Below are 18,584 nucleotides of genomic sequence, written 5' to 3'. Positions count from 1 at the left end.
CTTGAAATCAAGAGCCATCTCACCTGCTCTAAGTGGTTAAGAACTAAATATAACAGTAGAGCAATTTCAGAAAAAGTAGTCATGCTACATAGATGTTTTAATGCGTATGGACTAATTGGTGTTCTTATGCTTTTAGGCCATGAATATATTGGTTCCTTTCATGTTTAAATATGCAGTAGACAGCCTCAACCAGGTATCTGGAAACATACTCAGCCTCAGTGATGCACCAAATACAGTGGCAACTCTGGCAACTGCTGTTCTCATTGGCTGTAAGTGGTATTCCCAAATCCATTGACAAGCGTTGATGTTCTTCCCTAAGGGAGTAGGATAGCAGCGCTGACCTGTGCGCTGCTGAGTGTCCTGCTTGGTTGTTTCATTGTGACTTCTGTGTTGGTGTCTGTTTCCAATGTTCTGGCACCTTGCTTCTGGTATTCCAATTAAAAAATGAAATAATGCTTACAGCAGCGATTCTTGATTATAAATCCTACCCATTCTTAAAACCAGCTGCAAAAGAAACTTCTATAATGTATGTGCAATGGTTTATAAATGAAAAATAGCATAAAGTTTTGGACCAATTAAGTTTAAATTAGTTTTCAGCTAAAAATGTTGAAAACCATATATATAAAGAATGAGTCTAATTTCATGCATGGAGGGAAGTTGGAAATATAACTATTTTCATTTTGTAAACTTTTTCATCTTTTTTTTAGATGGTATCTCAAGAGCTGGGGCAGCGTTATTTAATGAAGCTAGAAATGCAGTATTTGGGAAAGTAGCTCAAAATTCAATCCGAAGGATAGCAAAGAATGTTTTTCTGCACCTTCATAACCTGGATTTGGCCTTCCATCTAAGCAGGCAAACAGGAGCTCTGTCAAAAACCATCGATAGAGGAACAAGAGGCATCAGTTTTGTTCTTAGTGCTTTAGTATTTAACCTGGGACCTACAATGTTTGAAGTGGCCCTAGTCAGTGGAATTCTGGTAAGTGGTGTTTATTCCTGAGTCGGAGTTGTCTTATTTGGGAATAATACATGGATTTTCTTCTACCAAAGTCTACTGAGTATTAATAATAATAATTGAATTTGCAGGGTGGTTTTGGAAGCAACTACTGTAAAGGAGAAAAATCTGTAATTTTCAAATAATAGTTAAATTGGCTTATTTGAAATTATTTTCACATTTAACGCCTGTCTTCAGCTGGTAGTACTTATGTGGACAGTTTCTAATGGTTTTCTTCAGAATTGTTGAAAAAATAAAATCAGAAAAGTAAACTGCATACAAGTGTCAAATATATCAGGGTAAATACTGAGGAAACAGAATATAAATCTCCAGGAATGTTGTGTCTTGTTGTGTTGAGGGTAGAGGGAGTGATTATTAGCTCTCTTTCTAAATAAATCTAGTCTTTTCTTATCTAGAACTTAAAGATGAAAATTATCTTTTGGAAAATAGGCTTCTCCTTCTTGCAGGTTTTAAGCTGAAAAAGCTCAATTTTAAACTTTTCTTCTAAGAATCACACTTACTGTCTTTGAAATCAGGATCTTGGGATATTTATATGCTAAAATCTAGATCTCCATTATGTAGCTTAGACTGAATTAAAAGCAAGAACCTTGTTTTCTTTACTCCCCTTCTTTTTAGAAGGACTTAATGAAATTTAAGTGTGTCAGTATGAGTTAAAACCCCTGTTGATACTGGGTTAAATTTTATAACTGTTGGAAGTTGCAGATCAGGCTGGCTGTCAGCCAACCTGCCATGATGCTTTAATTTTTCTTAGGACTTTCCTCTTCTGGTGTACCCTGAAGTAGAGAAAATACTTCATAAATTGTTTTGCAAGGCCATTTATTTCTTCTTCCGCAGTCTTCAGCTTTCTTTCAAAATCCACCCAAAAAGCATGTAAACAAATACTTATTTCTGGGAACGGCACAAACATTAGCAGCATTTCTGTTTTATAATGGCAAAAATAACTTTCCATTATTATGTTATACACTAGCTCTTGATAAAAATGCTGGAGGAGATAACCTAGACCCTTCTTACTGCTTTCCTTTTCAGTTTAAGCCTGTATTTAGTTTTAAGCTTTTTCAGAGTAGGGAGTGTGTTGGGAGGGACCTTCAGAGTTCTTATCCTGGGCTAAGCTATCATAATTTTGTGGTGACAGTGAAGTTTTGAAAATTATTGTGACTTTCTTTTCTTTTAAATATTCTAGTATTACAAATGTGGTGCAGAGTTTGCTTTAGTAACTCTGGGGACACTAGGAGCCTATGCAGCATTCACAATAGGAGTTACACAGTGGAGGTAAGGCGTGCCCTCAGATTCATCAGGGTGCTTAGTGTTGCCTCAGCCTGAACTCTTGACTGTATAAAACCTTCATTTTACAGGACTAAGTTTCGAATAGAAATGAACAAAGCAGATAATGATGCGGGTAATGCTGCAATTGACTCGCTACTAAATTATGAGACCGTGAAGGTAAGACCAATCTTTACTACTAGGCTCTTTGTCTTTCTTACATCAGCCTAGGGAAAGTGAGTCATAAGATTCATCTTTTATAGGGCTACATATTTGGAGCAATAGCATATTTTTAAAACATTATTCATTTGACAAGTACATCATGATCCTAATGGAGTAGCATGAAACTTGTTAGCAGGGCTTGGAAAAATGTATTCGCTCATGAAGAGTGAGAAGCTTCATGACTGAATCCCTTTGGCCATCAGTTTCTGCAGCATGTAAACTCAGAGTCTTGAAGAAACTTCTCTTGTTTGCAGAATTGCCTTCTGAATGTCAGCCTGCCCCACGTTGTCTTCTCAAATGACCATGTGTACTGTTTTCATTACCTACCGCTGTTTGTAGCACTCCATTGCAATGTTCACATGAAAGAAAAGGTGTCTATTGGTTCTTCAACTGCTGCTGTTGGAAAAACCCTGTGGACAGCTTTGAAATTGTCCAAGCTTGTGCTTATTTTATGCTGCTTTTAACTGGAGAGCTAGAACTGGAAAGATAAGCAGTGGAGTTATTTGTGAAGAAGCACCCAGAAGTAGACGTTGTGTGGGCAGTACCGTGCTATCTGGGCTGGTGGCCGGTGTCCCTGCCCATGGCGGGGGGTTGGAACTAGGTGGTCTTTAAGGTCCCTTCCAACCCACACCATTCCATGAATCTATGATTCAAAAGAATTTGCCATCACAGTAACAAGGACGTTCTAGTATGTAGAGGATGGTAACTTTTCCTTCTTTTTAGTATCTAGTGGCAGCTGGTGTTTGGTTTTGACGTTAATCGAGCAGAAGTTCTGCAAGACAGACACCTGGTGTTACTAGAATACGAGTATGGTAGGGGTCTCTGTATTATCTCCTTTCCAGTGCAGAATGTCCTGGGGTTTAGCTCATGATTTCTGTCCTCACACACTAGTCTTTTTACGTTCTTTTCTCTTCAGTTGTTAAAAGTGTTGAAGAGGGGTTGTGTGTATCTGTGCATGTAGTATGTTTATACTGAATTTTATAAGGAGTTAAGTATGCAGTCTAGTATGTTTGAGGTCACATTCATTATTTTTGTGTATATCCTAGTATTTCAATAATGAAAAATATGAAGCCCAGCGGTATGACGAATTCTTGAAGATATATGAAAATGCCTCCCTGAAGACTACCTCTACTTTAGCTCTCCTGAATTTTGGACAGAGTGCTATATTTAGCATTGGATTAACGGCCATTATGGTGCTTGCCAGCCAGGGCATTGTTGCAGGTAACTCTTCTGTTTATAAGCTAAAAATTACTGCCTTTTACCTTAATTCATCCATAATAAAGGTGTTCATTTTAATTAACTTAGAGTTGACGTGATAGTTCATTTTGAGTTTTTGCTTGAGAGTTTTGAGTATTGCTACTTCTTGAAGTATTACTAATTCCATCATATATATATATCAGTATCTAGTATGATTGTATTAGAAACATATTAAAAGTTTTGCAGGTAGAAAATGATCCTAAGAAAATGTAACTTCAGGAAGTTTCTGTTGAAGGATTATGAAAGACACATAAAATACAAATACTTCTGTGGACCTTCTACAGAGATCCTTTCTTTTTACCCTTCTTCCTTTTCATGTTGGCAAAATTCAGAACTTTTCCCGAATGTGTATATACCAGTGTGCTTTGTCTCCAGTAGTTTTATTACCACTGTCCTTTACTTTCCATAGATTAAAAAGGGCACGCTATTAAAGGAATAATTTCAATTTGTTAGAATTTTTTGTCTAATTTACTACATAAAGTAAAACCTGCTTGTTTAGGAAGACAGTACAAGTTTCAAATACAGTAGATCAATGCAGTATTGGGATGGGGCTCAGCTAAAGCAGTGTGCTTTTAGGGTAAAAATAATGGTGCTTTAAACACTATTAGCATCCAGATGTGTTTGAAGGGTAGACCTTTATATCATGCTGGCTGTCTTGCATCTGCTCTGCTCTTTTTAGGGGATGCCAGGCTAGGGAAGAGTGAGACTGTGAATGAATAAGTCAGTAGGTGCAGTTTATGGCTGTCCTTAAGAAAAATTAGAATAGCCTTTTAGCAGGCTGGTAGAAATATATCTTTAAATCATCTTTCTGGACCTGTTTCAGCTGAACTGACCTGGCACTTACCTGTAGCTAGAGTGTTCATCCTGAGTTTTCTCTTGATCAGGGTATTTGATATTAAGCTGCCCAGAGGTTCTCACTATGTTTTAGCAGCTCTGTTGTATATAGTATAAAAGTCTTCTCTCTTGTTCGTAACAAATTCTGTCATTTGGATTTGTCTGTAATTTTGCTTAAGATTGTCTTTCCTGATTCTTGTTTTCGTATATTAGCTCCTCCTCTTCTAACTTATTTAGGCCCCTTTATGTTTCTCACTGTGGAGTTTACAGCTTTACAATATGATGTTTTCTGTGAATTTCTTGATATGCTGCTTGTCTTATTTTCCAGGTGCTTTTGTGTCCTTAAGTGAAATCCACACAAACATTGCCATTTGTTTCAGGCACCTTCCTATATAAATTCTGATCTTCTGGGAATGCATTTTGTTTACTATTTAAACATCTGGTTTTAGAAATGGGATAAAAGAAACTAGACTTGATTGACTTGGTTATTTTTTTAAAATCTTTTGGTACTTCCTAACAAGACAACCCTTCAAGTCTCCTTATTCTCTCACATCCATTTTGTCTTAAGGCAGCCTTTCTGTTGGAGATCTAGTAATGGTGAATGGATTGCTGTTCCAGCTTTCTCTTCCCCTAAACTTCCTGGGAACAGTATACAGAGAGACAAGACAAGCACTAATAGATATGAATACCTTGTTTACACTTCTCAGTGTAGATACCAAAATTAAAGTAAGTAGTAGCTTATTTTCCTAAAGTATCTGGGTATTTAATAGGGCTGTTTTCTGGCAATGCCATCATTTCGCCTGTTTATTACCTTCCAGGTTTAATTTCTATTCAAGAAAGAGATGTTGTGTAAGGATGCTGTTCTGCCTCCTCTTTAAGTGCAGTTAGTGCAACAGCAGCTGCTTTTTTCTTGCAGAACATTTTAGTGACAGCGAAAGCTTCGTGGAAGCTGTGTTTGTATTGAGACTTTTTTTATTTTGTATTCATGCCTTGTGGTTGAATTTTTATCTGTAACTAATGATGCAGAATTTATCAGTGCAAAAGAAGTTGTGAAGCAGTGTTTACAGCAGAAGTTCTAACCTCTTTTGGGGAAAAGGAGGAACAAACCACCTCTTTTTGGTGAAAAGAGGGAACAAACCAATTTCACTTGTGTGAAGGTTTATAATTATTTTCAGCATATCCAAGCTGGAGTGTCTGTTCGCCTTTTACTGAGCTGGGAAATGGACTGTTCAGCTTGTTGAACTGCTTGAGATACTTTCTGGGCAGCATATAAAGTGGCACTCTTCTTTTAATAGGACAAAGAGCTGGCACCACCCCTGCAGATCACACCACAGACTGCTGCCATCACCTTTGATAATGTGCATTTTGAATACCTTGAGGGGCAGAAAGTCCTTGCTGGAGTGTCTTTTGAAGTCCCTGCAGGAAAGAAAGTGGCCATTGTAGGAGGTAGTGGGTCAGGGTGGGTAAATGGACTAAATACACCAATCGATGTAGAATTTTGTTTCTTAAATGTGTGTTCTTGTGTTTTGCTTTTTATTATTATTGTTTGTGACATCAGTTCTGTTTTAGCAATTGTAAATAGCAGACCAGCGATGTAACATTACCTTCAATTCTTTTCAATTTCAGGAAAAGCACAATTGTGAGATTATTATTTCGTTTCTATGAACCTCAGAAAGGAAACATTTATGTTGCTGGACAGAACATACAAGACGTCAGTTTGGAAAGTCTGAGAAAGGCAATAGGAGTTGTACCTCAGGTATACAGTGTTTCATTCCCCCCAAATAGTCCATCCTAATAGTAATTCTCAGTATTCTAACACTGTGGTTCAATGAAGGCCAATCCTAATGCAGCAGTATTGACACTGTGGTTCAATGAAGGCCAATCCTAATGCAGTGTTATTGTGTAGCTCCTTTGAAAGTTGCCATGCTGCTGCCTTTTTTTCTTTCTTTTTGTTTTTTTCTTCCCTGGGAAATATTTTTATGTGCATCATCATATAGATCCAATTTCTGAAAAGTGTTTAAGCCTCTTCATGAGAAACTGCCTCCAGCTTTAAGTGATTTAGCTTTATAGTCGATTGCCACCCGTAATGAGTTAGCAAAATGGTAAAAGTATGTGTGACACATATTTAGGACACAAAATGTATTAATCCCATTTTTGGGAAAAGAAATTTCCCCAAATACTTTCACCTTCAGGCTTTATAGAAGAATATAAGCTATTCTGTATTCATTTCTTTCATGGACTGGGGACAGTGACAGTTTTTAAACTATTGTTCGTGGATTCTTGTTTAAAATATTCTTTCTGTAAATGTAGGATGCTGTTCTATTCCATAATACCATCTATTACAATCTGCTCTATGGCAATACCGGTGCAACGCCAGAAGAGGTGTATGCAGTAGCAAAGTTGGCAGGAATCCACGATGCTATTCTTCGAATGCCAAATGGTTACAACACTCAGGTTGGTGAACGAGGACTCAAGCTCTCAGGTAGGATCTTAAGCACACAAGTTTTTTGTATCCCTTTTGCTACCTCAAAGTTCAGTGCATAGTTTATTCCTCAGTCAGACTTGCTTTTAGCTTATTTGCAGTATAACATAATTGTAAGGCTAAATTTTAATACAAAGATCTGTAGTTTATGGCAACTGTAGTCTGCAAGTTATTTAAAGGAATGTATTTTCAGGGGATAGTGTTAAATGAGTTGATAGGTAAGCATGTAGGTGCATCTAAATGAAAATGATCTTTCTCGTAATCTATTTGGGTAGTGTGATGTGTGTGAATAGGATTGGGAACTTCATGTATGTGTGCTTTGCATGTAGGATGTGATAGGCTTATATATATATATGCATAGACCTTCCAAATTTGTGTTCTTAAATCTAAATTTCAAAGAGCCAAAAGTTAGGTTGTGTTTTGGTTTTGCTTTTGATAGTGAGTAAGGCAGCGTATGTTGTAGTATAGTCATTTTGGACCCTGTTTGTAGTGAAAGGGTGTTCAAATCTTACATGTTTCTTAACCGTTAATTGTGTAAGAAACAATGTGAAAATGGTGTCTGCGTATCTGCAAGCTACAGATTTAAATCATACAACCTTGGTACTGAAACAAAAAAAAGCATGAGTTTAGGTTCTCAAAGTCCCTTTGTATTTGAGTATGCACTTTTTAAAATAGCATAACTGTTCTATACTAGAAAGATCATACCATGGCATTAGCCAGGCTTTGCTAGTCATGCTAGCCTTTCGGGCCACTCTTACAAAAAATCACTTTACTCCTTCTCTACAGCTGTCTGTAATACTAAAATTACAAACACTTGTTCCTAGGGAGGATGTTTGAAAGCAAACATTCTTCCTGAGGTGAAGTTATAATGTAAGATGAGAATGTAAATCATATCCCATATCCTTTTTCTGGTTTTTGGGGGGACATAGGATTTTAAAAATACAGGGTTTAAGTATAACTTTTTCGGTAGTAGCTAGATTCCACTGGAATGCTTTCAATCTCAAATCCCTTAGGTTGAAGTTGCTTTGAGACAAAACTAATAGTGATGTCCGTCACATAAATGTAAGACTTAATAAATGTCTGTTGAATGAAACAAAAATGAAATCATTGTTTTGGTTGAAGGGTGTATGATTCTTATTACTAGGTTATTTTATATACAGTTTAAGTAAGTCTTTATCTTCTTATAGCTCTTAATTTTTTAATAGGTATTTGATGCAAGATAAAATGAGATAGTTATTCCATGAGGTTTTCCCCATTTAATTCACTGATGGGTTTGGTTCCCCTCCTTGGTGGATACGATGAGAAGCAGAAGTTGCATTTCCAAAGTTCGTTAAAACAATCTCCTATTGTCTTGTTTTAAAAAAGCAAAACACTATATAGTTTTGCTTAAAATTGCTAGCCCATATGAGCAGTGGTGGGGCACAGTTTTTCATATTGGTTTGGTATCTTTTCCTGATACAATCTTAAGGTGTTTAGGTAAGTGTGAGGTCATTTAAAATGTTTGAAAGGGTTTTGACAAAGTAGACGGCGTAATGCTGAACTGCAGTACATACACAGCTACCGCTCTGCCTGAGGAGAGGCCGTATCACTGTGGTGACATGTAGGATGTGTCTTCTAAACAACTTCTCCTGAATACTGGGCCTTACCGTGTGGCAGAGCTTAATTGTCTTCCCCTCTGACACAGCGTACAAGACACATTTTTGGGTAGACCAAAGAGCAGGTCAGCTGTTTCCATTTGCATGTGGAGTGGTAGAGGGCAGACAGCTCTGCTCTGTTGGGTAGGAGGTATGGCCCTACTGGGGAGAGAGACTTACCTCGGCGAGTTTGGAAACTTCAGGGTTCTGAGGGTGCTGGCGAAAGGTACCGAGATGTGTGACTCATTGGGGGCTGTGGGGGGTCCAGAGGCAGGAGCACAGAAGTGTGGTCGGGCAGAGCTGCTGCCTGTTGCAAAGACAGCAAGCTAACGTGGTGTTTCTTACTATGCAGCTGCTGAAGTCAGGAGTCCTGGTCTCTTTGAAACAGAGGATCAGAGGTTACATTCTGTATCCAGAATGTATGTGCAGGAGAAAGCGTACACGTTTGCAAAAGGGCAATACAGAAAAATTGGAAGAGAAATAAAATATGTGAAGCACAAATCTGGGTGAGTGATAGAAGATATAAAATAGGTACTGGCAGAACTGTAGAGAACCATGATAATGAATAAAGATTTCTCTTGTGCTGCCTGTCTCCCCAAACTAGTAATTTCTAGGAAGAGGGTTTGACTAACAATAGGTTTGAAATGTCTTGGCGTTTATAGAAGCATAGAATGGTTTGGGTTGGAAGGAACCTTCTAAATATCATCTAGACCAACCCCATGCTGTGAACAGGGGCGTCTTTCACAAGATCAGGTTGCTCAAAGCCTTAGCCTTATGTTGAAGTTTAGATTAGATTTTAGGAAAAATTTCTTCACCAAAAGGGTTGTCAAGCACTGGAACAGGCTGCCCAGGGAAGTGGTGGAGTCACCATCCCTGGAAGTACTGAAAATGAGGGATGTGGTTTAGTGGTGCCCTTGGCAGTGCTGGGTTAACAGTTGGACTTGATGATCTTAAAGGTCTTTTCCAACCTAAATGATTCTACGAGTCCACGTCCCATTCTAAATCTGGAAAAGTGTGTGCAGGCATGTTGGAGTTTCCTTCAGACCTCGAGACTCCTTTAATGGAGCCTTTCTGAAAATGGGTTATACCTTTATTCCATCCTTTATTTTGTGCTACCACTGTGATGGTCATAAGCACCCATCTAACCATGTTTGACAGAAGTGGTGTTTAGAAAGCAAAGGGAAGTGTGTCTTTTTCCCGTCTTGTTTGTATTTAAAGTTCTTCTTTTCAACAAATTGGATGAGTATCGGCAAAGAACAGTAATAAACAAGCTTCAGTAATGTTTGCAATCAGGGTACAGGAGTCTTAGGCTAATGCTCTCAGAAATGTCTGCTCATCTTGGGCTTCCTGGGATTGCGCATTGAGTTGATCTTACATGCAGTTGTGTGCTCGGCTGTTGGGGAGCTAGATGCTGTGTGCTTTTGCTTGCCAGTGCCAGTTTGTGGGTTTAGGTTGGAATGTGGAGCTAATGTGTCCGCTGCATCCCGTGTGCTTTTGTTAGATCAATATTTTCATTGGTCATGAGAGTTGTAATGGCCAGAAATGGTTTAGTTGTTTAATGGATTGGAGATGTCAGATGCGTGTCTTTTGAGTTACTTCAGTAGCTCTGTAAAAACAAGGCATCTGTTACTTCGAATCTCTGTAGTTTTCTAAATAGTAGTATGGCTCCCTAAATTGTTTGAAAGGTGTATACTAGATTAATTTCCGAATCTGTTTAATATCTTGTTTGAATAAGTTCATGTCTGAGAAGAAACAAAGTCCTGACTTGTTTTGTCTTTTTCAAATAATATTTTGTGGGAGAAATAGGGGGAGCGAAAACTCTATGCATTTAAGTGGTCCTCTTTGAAATCCACTGGTTATATGTGCGTGGTGGAAAAACAAGGTTTTCAGGACCACTGATGTGGTGGGTGTCTCAGTGAAAGGCACAATGACAACTTAATACGGGTCCCAGATGTGTGAAATGTGGTAGTAATGTGTGGGGCCAGTAAAGGCTGCAGTCTTAATTTGGGGGCATGGTTCTGTGAACAGTTAAATCTGATTGCAACAAATTACTAGTTTAAAAAAGAAAAAGTAAATTGGATTCTGCCTGTATGCAAAAATTTGCTATGTTATGGATTCCTTTCTTCTAGTAAATTAACAGTTTACTACTTTGAGGACTGACATTAGAAAACGGTATGTTAGAAGTGCTGTCTTGATACTTTAAAATTGGTGGATTTTTTTTTTTTTTAATAATTGGCAAGAACCTTAATACACAGAAGACTCTGTAGTGACAGTACGGTAGCATGGATAACAAGCCTCGCTACCTGAGTTTCTCTCCCCTTGTGTGGTGGGAGAATTGAAATGGTGAAGTAAGCATTTAGTGCAGTTCTTACTGGTCTTGGAGACTGATTCATCACGAGTAAATAATGAAAACCAAGTTGTGTTGGCTTTATCAAGTGGAATCCATTTCAGTGTCGATGTGTAGTAAGCAGAGCTGTAACAGCCCGAGCCTCTGACTTTGTGAATGAAACAGTTAACATGCTGCTGCTCTGAATGTGAATGGGGAAGAGCATGAAACAAGTCAATATGCTACAAATGTAAGGAAAGACCTTGGATGTTGTTATTGTAGTATGTCTTTCAAACATGGATATTGTCAAGCTGTGAGTTTTGAACATGCTTTACAGGAGAGAGAGGGAGAGTGCATTAAAATAGACTGAGTAAATTGTACAATTCTAATTGCTACTGAGTTCTGCCAAAGACAGTTTAAATTTTAAACTGCAGCATTATTATCAGCCTTTTAAATGGTTTATTAAAGCATGTTCTCTCCTGATAGGAATGGAACATTAACAAGAATATAATTATATTAAATGGAATGTTTTGAAGCCTTGAATAAAACAAAGGAGGGCAAGTGCACAAATGTGAAATGTTTGCATTGCATACCAAATGTTTAGCAGATTTTAAGTTGTCAAATGCACCTGTTTTCCTGTCTGTAAATGTTGACCAAAGTTATTCTTGAGTAGATATTGGCTATAAGAATTGTGAAGGGAAGAAACTAGTCTGAAACTTGGTTACATCAGAAACCAACATACAGTAGCTTGCATAATGAAGGTGGTATTCAGTACCATATTAATTGTGATCTTTACTGAAATTTGCTGGTTAAGGCTCTTTTGGGTACGGATACTTTTAAGTCTGGGCCATTACAGAATGGAAAGTTAGATGAATTTCAAGGAGGGACTGAAAGAAGAAATATGTGCACAAGGTGCATGAAATCAAATACAGCAGGCGTGGACAGAGCATTGTTTATTTGTGGGAGAAAGCAGGATGTCTGTATGCAAAGTTACTGTACAGGGCATAGCTTAGAGCAGGTAAATGTACTCCAGGGAGCATGAGCTCAGAGTGAGTTACCATACATCATCATTACTTACCTGTAGGAGGCTCTTGCCTTGCAGCATATACAAAATAGTTCTCTGTCCTTTTCTAAAAAGATAATCTTGAATTGCTTTAGATTTACCAGGGAGCAGGAACCTGTGTGATTTTTTTATATAACATGTACAGACCTTTATCAGTAGCAACCATGATGTGTATTTAAAAAAACAAAACAAAACCAACCAACCAAAGCCCCACAACCCCCAAAACAGTTACGTCTGCTGTTTAATTTAGAATATCATGATTGTAATATCATCTTTTTTTTTTTTCCTCCCCCTTCCCCCACCCCCCCCCCATTTAGGAGGAGAAAAGCAAAGAGTCGCAATTGCTAGAGCAATGTTAAAGGAGCCACTTATTTTTCTTTATGATGAAGCCACGTCATCTTTAGATTCAATTACAGAAGAGGTAAATTGGGATAACAAAATATAAAACTTAAGTGGTGTAATGATTTGATTCTGATGTTTTTTCCTTGTTCTTTTCCTCTCGGAAAGAATTCTGAGCTATCGTGGGTTTTCCTGGTATTATTATTATTAAGAGATTCTATGTCTAAGCCCTTTTTCTAAAGGCCAGAGCAGAGCTAGTGAGTCTGTCTGCCTCGAGACATAGTTAAGAATATCAGCTCTGTCTCTGGGCATATTTTCTGTTTTACACTCTGGAGGTCCCATTCACCATTAAACATTCATCTCTTGAAACTGTTGCAAATACCTCATGCGGCCATGAAGTGTGAAGCTTTCCAATCCACTTTAAAAGGTGTTTAGGTGACATCTAGCATTCCTTAAAGATGTCTTATAAATAATTGTGACATAACGCAGAACAGAAAACCTCTTGTTTATTGTGCAGCATCTTTCTGAGATGCAAATCAGGTAGGTGTAACCTGCAGCGCTGGTATTAATTTGTATTCATTTCACAGGAAGGGCTGTGAAACATCAGAGCGTTGTGACATAGATGTCATGACACTACCACAGTCACTGCATCAGGCTTCATAACTACGTCTGTGCTTAAACACAAAACTCTCAGCACCAGCAGTAATTTCACAAACTAATGTCATGAAAAACTAGAGCTCGAGCTATGTTTATGTTCACTTATGCAGATTATTGAGCAAATTTATTGACCTGTAATCACTAAATTACTTTCATTTTCCAGATACAAAGAAATCAGAGTACAAACTGTACATCTATATAGTACAGCATTTAAATATAGTACAGTTTCCCCATTAGACCAGAAATGTTCATAACACACGCAGTTCTACAGGACACTACTTGGATTTTTTCTCTTTTGTTTTGCTGTGTTTATTATCATAAGTATTTATATGTATTTATAATCATAAGGAAAGCTGACAGTTTCAGCAGAACTGCACTTTAAAGACAGCAAATGAAAATGAGTCCTTTCCACAAAAGTATGTGCGGTAATAGAAATGTTTTCTGACAAAGGCAAGTGGTTTTCAAGGAAAATAATCGCAGTGAGAACATAAATTTCCAGTTAGTGCTGCTTGCATCTGAATGCAGTTTGGGAAGGTGGAAGAGTACTCACAAAGGAAACGGTGGATAGATAATTCCCAGGATTGCTTTATGTTCCACGTTGGCATGATGTTGAGGAGGATTTTTTCTTTAACTTTCATTGATTGCAAAGTAGTGTTATTGTGACGATTTATTGTTTTCACGTGCCTTTATTGCTCTTTATGTTGCTTTTGTAGCATGGCTGCATGGGGAACTTTTTCCTGAAATCAAGTAATACTTCTCTTCCTTTGTCCCTTGGGTTATCTGCATTTTTCTGTGAATGCAAGCTTTTTCTTGTAGTTTGAGGACTTTATCAGAGGCACAGGTATTTCATGCTCGGGATTCTTCTGTTTCTTCTGTAGGTACTCGTAGCTCTTTCTTATTGTGATGCTATAGCAGTACTGGAGATGCTTCTCAAAACTTACAGTAAATTGCATATTTCCAGACAGTATTTTATTTCTCTTTGTACCACCTAGGAGTGTGCAAGAGTTTGTCTCTGTTTTAATTTTGCAGAATATTCTCAGTGCCATGAAGGACATGGTGAAACACCGAACATCAGTTTTCATTGCTCACAGGTTGTCAACAGTAGTTGATGCGGATGAAATTATTGTGCTGGATCAGGTGAGATGATCACCCTGTGATGTGTAATTTTCACATAATGTCAGCGTTTGTTTTAGAGAGTCTGTGCGTCCATTTTGAAATATCCTCCCACCGAACTACTGAAAGTTCTTTCTTTGGAAATGAGCCTTGTTAGAAAATTCTGGCCCAAGCTTTGCTTTTTATATATTTCTTATTGCAACTAACAGTTTATCAGCTGCAGAAACTTGCATGTGTGACTCTCTTGTATGTTGTATTTTTACCTCATTTGCATAGTTTATTTAATTGCATGTTCTTTATATGTATTATTGCAAATTTCACTTGATGCTCTGGGACTGGCTTAATGTTGCATGTTTTTAATTTAATTTATTATGTGCTTCTGTCAGGTTAGGTTTCCTAACGTGTTCCCCTAATTTATGCTTCATTACCATTACTCAGTGAATGTCTATTTTTTTCACATACATTCACTGGGGTTTTTTTCTTTCAATGGAAAGAGAGAGGACAGCATGTTCTGTTTCCATGCAGATAAAACTGTTGTAGGATTGTTCAGTCTCGTTATATAATAAATCTGAACACCATTCTCTATTGTACCTGTGGAAGAGTGTGATTCCTTTTCTGTATGCTTCTCTTGTAAGGGGGTTGGGGGGGTGGGGGGGGGGGGGGAAGAAAAAGAAAGAAAGTTTCAGCATTTAATTTACTAATACCACTACTCAGCTGTTTATCTCACATTCAGTCTGTCCTAAGTCCATTTTCTTCTCTATTACACGTATCTGGCTAGAGATACAAAATAAACAAATGTCCTTATTAAACTTTGTAGTTACTCTTTTAACCGATGATGCTGGAAATGTAGTGCTATAATCTGCTGATAATAGATGTTAAATTTATCTCTGCATTCATTTTTTTTCAGTTGCTATTTATATGCTTGTGATCATAGGTGTATTTAGTGACTAAAATATGCATCTCTAAAAGAAAATAAATTACTCCTACAGTACATTAAATGATTTCATGGGGAATTAGAACAAAATCTTAGGGTGATGTTCATGACTGTCTGTGCTATACAAATCTCAGCTTCACATGAATTTCAAAATGAAGTAGTGGAATAAATCACTCATGCTGCTCTGTGGCATTTTTATTTGGTTTTGATCTGCTTGTTTTTTCATCTTTTCCTTGAAAAATCATTTCCTAAGGTGTATCCTTTATGTAACTGCACATTAAAACATCTTGCAAATGTTTTTTAACATGTTACAAGGCAATCTGCGACTTTTTGTTTCTGATGCAAGTTTTCACAGCTTACTAAGAGTGTGTTTTGTGTTACACTGTAGCTGTTAAATTAAAAATAAAAGCACAACCTAAAACTGCAAAACAGCTAGGGTGCTCACTTACATGAATGATGTTAGTGTAATAAAGATTGTGAATGAGTGAGGCAGTGTGGTGCATCACTTTTAGTGCCCGACTGCTTCGTGAGGCATCATTGATGTTTGCTCAGCAAAAAGTTGCCTCTTGTCATCCCAGTTTGATTGATGAGCGCTGTGTTAGCAACCAGATAAATAAGGCTGGTAGTGGAGATGAGACAAGGTGATTGTGACTGGGTTTGCTTAGCAATGGAAATAGGGCATTGCAATTTCAGCACCTTTGCCTGGGTAACGTCAGAATAATTCCTGAGTGAGTAAGCAAACACTGTATTGATGATATTGATCCTAATGCTGTGAAGCTGAACAGAGAAGTTAAGTTTTTGACGATCGTGCGAGAGTTAATAAAAAAAAGGCTGTAATTCAAAAGCACGGTCTTTATAACAATGAACTCGCTAAATTAACCACTTAAAGTTTTTAAGTAAATTCTGCAGTTACGTTGGTCAAGTGTGTGTTCAGATTCCACCAGCATGACTAGTAATAGAAGTGACAAGACCCAATTTTTTTCCCAGCATGTTCATCAGCAGCTGTCACAAGGAGGTAGATTTAATTGTAGATCAGAATTTAGAACTAATACAAAATCCATGTAGTCATCCGTACAATGCTGTCTTTTCCCAAAGGAAAGAATAGCTGGAGAATGAATACATTATTTTGATTTTAAATCAGCGAATGTAAATGTGTATTTCAAAGTAGAAAGATGAGTCTGTTTTTTTGAAGAATAGTGTTGTTTCACTGTCGGTAGGATTTGAGTTCTCCTCTCCAACTCTTCCTTCCCGTTTCCACAATGATAGTCAATAAATCATCTTTGCTCTTGAGAATAGCACAGATGAACTGAACTGCTCACTCGATTTTCATGACGGCAATTGCAGTGACACAAGTTACTGAGTACTCATCTAAAAGCACAATTTACCCTAATTGTTTTTAGGATTTGATTTTAAACGTGTTTGCTTATCTAGCACAAGTCCCTCTCTTTATGCCTTTACTTTTCTGTGTGTGTGTTACCAAGCAAAGACAAATACGTGTTAGTTTTGGTACACTCATGTGACTTTTGCAGTAGTAGTTTAACACCTTGCTGCTCATACAGAGGCCTGTGTTTACTTTAAATAGCTCTTCCAGTTCATGCATGTTTGTGGGCTTTAAGTTTTGTGCACGTGGACAAAAGGCATCCGTGTTCCCATTTACGTAAGCTCGAGGAAAAACCCAGCTCCTTGTTTTCGCCTTGCATCGTGGCAGCAATTCAGTGCGCAGCACACATGCAACCTTTCATTGGCGTCCCAAGCTCCTTCTCATTAATAACTGCTGTGATCTATTCTGTAAAACTGTGCCCCATATCTTGGCAGCATTTATATCCCTAAAATCTAGTGATACCCATTACTGACTTACTCCCCTTCTTTTACAGGGCAAAGTTGTGGAGCGCGGTAGACACGCAGACCTCCTGGCAAGTCCTAACAATCTCTATTATGAAATGTGGCATACACAGAGCAGCAAAGTGCTAAATAGTCATAACGATCCACACTGGGAAGAGAAAAATAATCGGATGTCCAAAGAGGAGGAAAGAAAGAAACTAGAAGAAGAAATTATCAATAGTGTGAAAGGCTGTGGAAACTGTTCATGCTAAGTATGAGCCTGGATTCATCTTGTATAATAGGGTAAAAATGCACAAGATTACAATGAGGTGCAGCTCTTGTTTTTAAGTCAACGTTCAAAAACTTTCCTGGGTTTTTCAGTTTTAGGGTTTTACAGTTTCTCAGAGGGACATAATTTCAACCAAAGGAGTTCTATTTTTACATCTTTAGATATCTCTGATATTCAATGGTACCTGCAAGAGCTGAGCTTTTTCAGAAACTTTAAGAGTGTAACTTACGGCACTTTTTAGGCATTGGTAAATTCTTTGGGTAGTTGCTTGAGGTGGATTATTGAATTGTAAACAGATTTGTCCTGGATTTACAATATGTCTCATAATGGTTGATAAATATGTCATGTTTTAATTGTAATTGGGCTAATTTAAACTCATTTGCTAGTGAGGAAGATGCAATTTAATTTCTTCAGTGGTGTTCTGATTTAAAGTGTTCTTCCTTGCAAAGAATAAGAAAAGCCTCTGCAAAATATTAGAGGCTTGGAGTAGCAAACTAAATATTGGGATTATCCATCTCACCCTTCACAAACACCTTTCACACTGGACTATCAGGAAGTGTATTGGTATTATTCTAAAAGAAAACTAACAGCATTTTTAAGAGCTGGCAAAAATCTGGAATTGGCAAAATAGTGTGACTTCACAGAAGACATACGAAATGTTGTATGTAAATACGAAGAATTGGAAGTTTCCCTTAAATGAAAAACTCTATAGAGTTCAGGATTCTGTGTCCCCAACATCTGCTGCAGTAGTCAAAGCAGAATGCAGTCATTTTTTCTGTTTCAGTCATGGTCTTAGGGAGCAATTAAGATTCAATAAAGACTTCCATAAATTTCTATTATGTCATTAATGCATGAGAAAATGACCTGCATAATGCTGAAAATGTTGCTATAATAATCTCCTCATTTCAGTAGTTAAAATTTCTTCAGTGTCAAGAAACCTCAGTCTTTGCAGGGCAGTGCAGCAGGTGTATTGGGTTTGTGTGACAAGGTTTTGGTAGTGGCGGGGGAGGGAGGGGCTTCTGTGAGAATGGGGAAAGCGGCCAGAAGCTTCCCCCATGTCCGACAGAGCCCACGCCGGCCGGCTCTGCGATGGCCCCGCTGCTGGCCGAGGCCAAGCCCATCAGCGACGGTGGGAGCCTCTGGGGGAACATCTTAAAGAAGGGGGGAAGCCCCTGTGCAACAGCGGCGGAGAGGAGCGAGGCCATGCGAGAGCAGCAGCGCTGCAGCACCCGGGGCAGGGCAGGGCAGGGGGGCTCCAGGCACGGAGCAGAGACCCCCCACAGCCCCTGGGCAGCCCCGGCGGGGCAGGCTGTGCCCCCAGCCCCCGGGGGAGCAGCCCCC

The 18,584-nt window shown here is 38.3% G+C and overlaps 1 protein-coding gene across 2 annotated transcripts in view; it reads left to right on the top strand.

Annotated features, from left to right (window-relative positions):
• The window catches only part of ABCB7 (ATP binding cassette subfamily B member 7), a 42,158-nt gene extending 24,081 nt beyond the window's left edge, over positions 1-18,077 (top strand). Inside the window, exons 5-16 of one of the 2 annotated variants that reach the window (XM_055818064.1) lie at positions 137-269; positions 708-976; positions 2,193-2,281; positions 2,365-2,452; positions 3,541-3,715; positions 5,154-5,311; positions 5,881-6,044; positions 6,212-6,341; positions 6,896-7,067; positions 12,408-12,511; positions 14,116-14,223; positions 17,008-18,077. In XM_055818064.1, coding sequence (XP_055674039.1) covers positions 137-269; positions 708-976; positions 2,193-2,281; positions 2,365-2,452; positions 3,541-3,715; positions 5,154-5,311; positions 5,881-6,044; positions 6,212-6,341; positions 6,896-7,067; positions 12,408-12,511; positions 14,116-14,223; positions 17,008-17,226 — 1,809 coding nt within the window. In that variant the 3' untranslated portion in view covers positions 17,227-18,077. Of the gene's footprint in view, positions 1-136; positions 270-707; positions 977-2,192; positions 2,282-2,364; positions 2,453-3,540; positions 3,716-5,153; positions 5,312-5,880; positions 6,045-6,211; positions 6,342-6,895; positions 7,068-9,053; positions 9,227-12,407; positions 12,512-14,115; positions 14,224-17,007 lie in introns of those variants that run through there. The other variant, XM_055818065.1, reaches the window with a different exon arrangement.
• Positions 18,078-18,584: the final 507 nt, after the last annotated feature.

Source organism: Falco peregrinus, chromosome 13, assembly GCF_023634155.1.
Source record: "Falco peregrinus isolate bFalPer1 chromosome 13, bFalPer1.pri, whole genome shotgun sequence".
NCBI classification, from domain to species: Eukaryota; Metazoa; Chordata; class Aves; order Falconiformes; family Falconidae; genus Falco; species Falco peregrinus.
The sequence above is the reverse complement of the archived record's forward strand: the minus strand, read 5'-3'. Positions and strand labels throughout refer to the sequence as shown.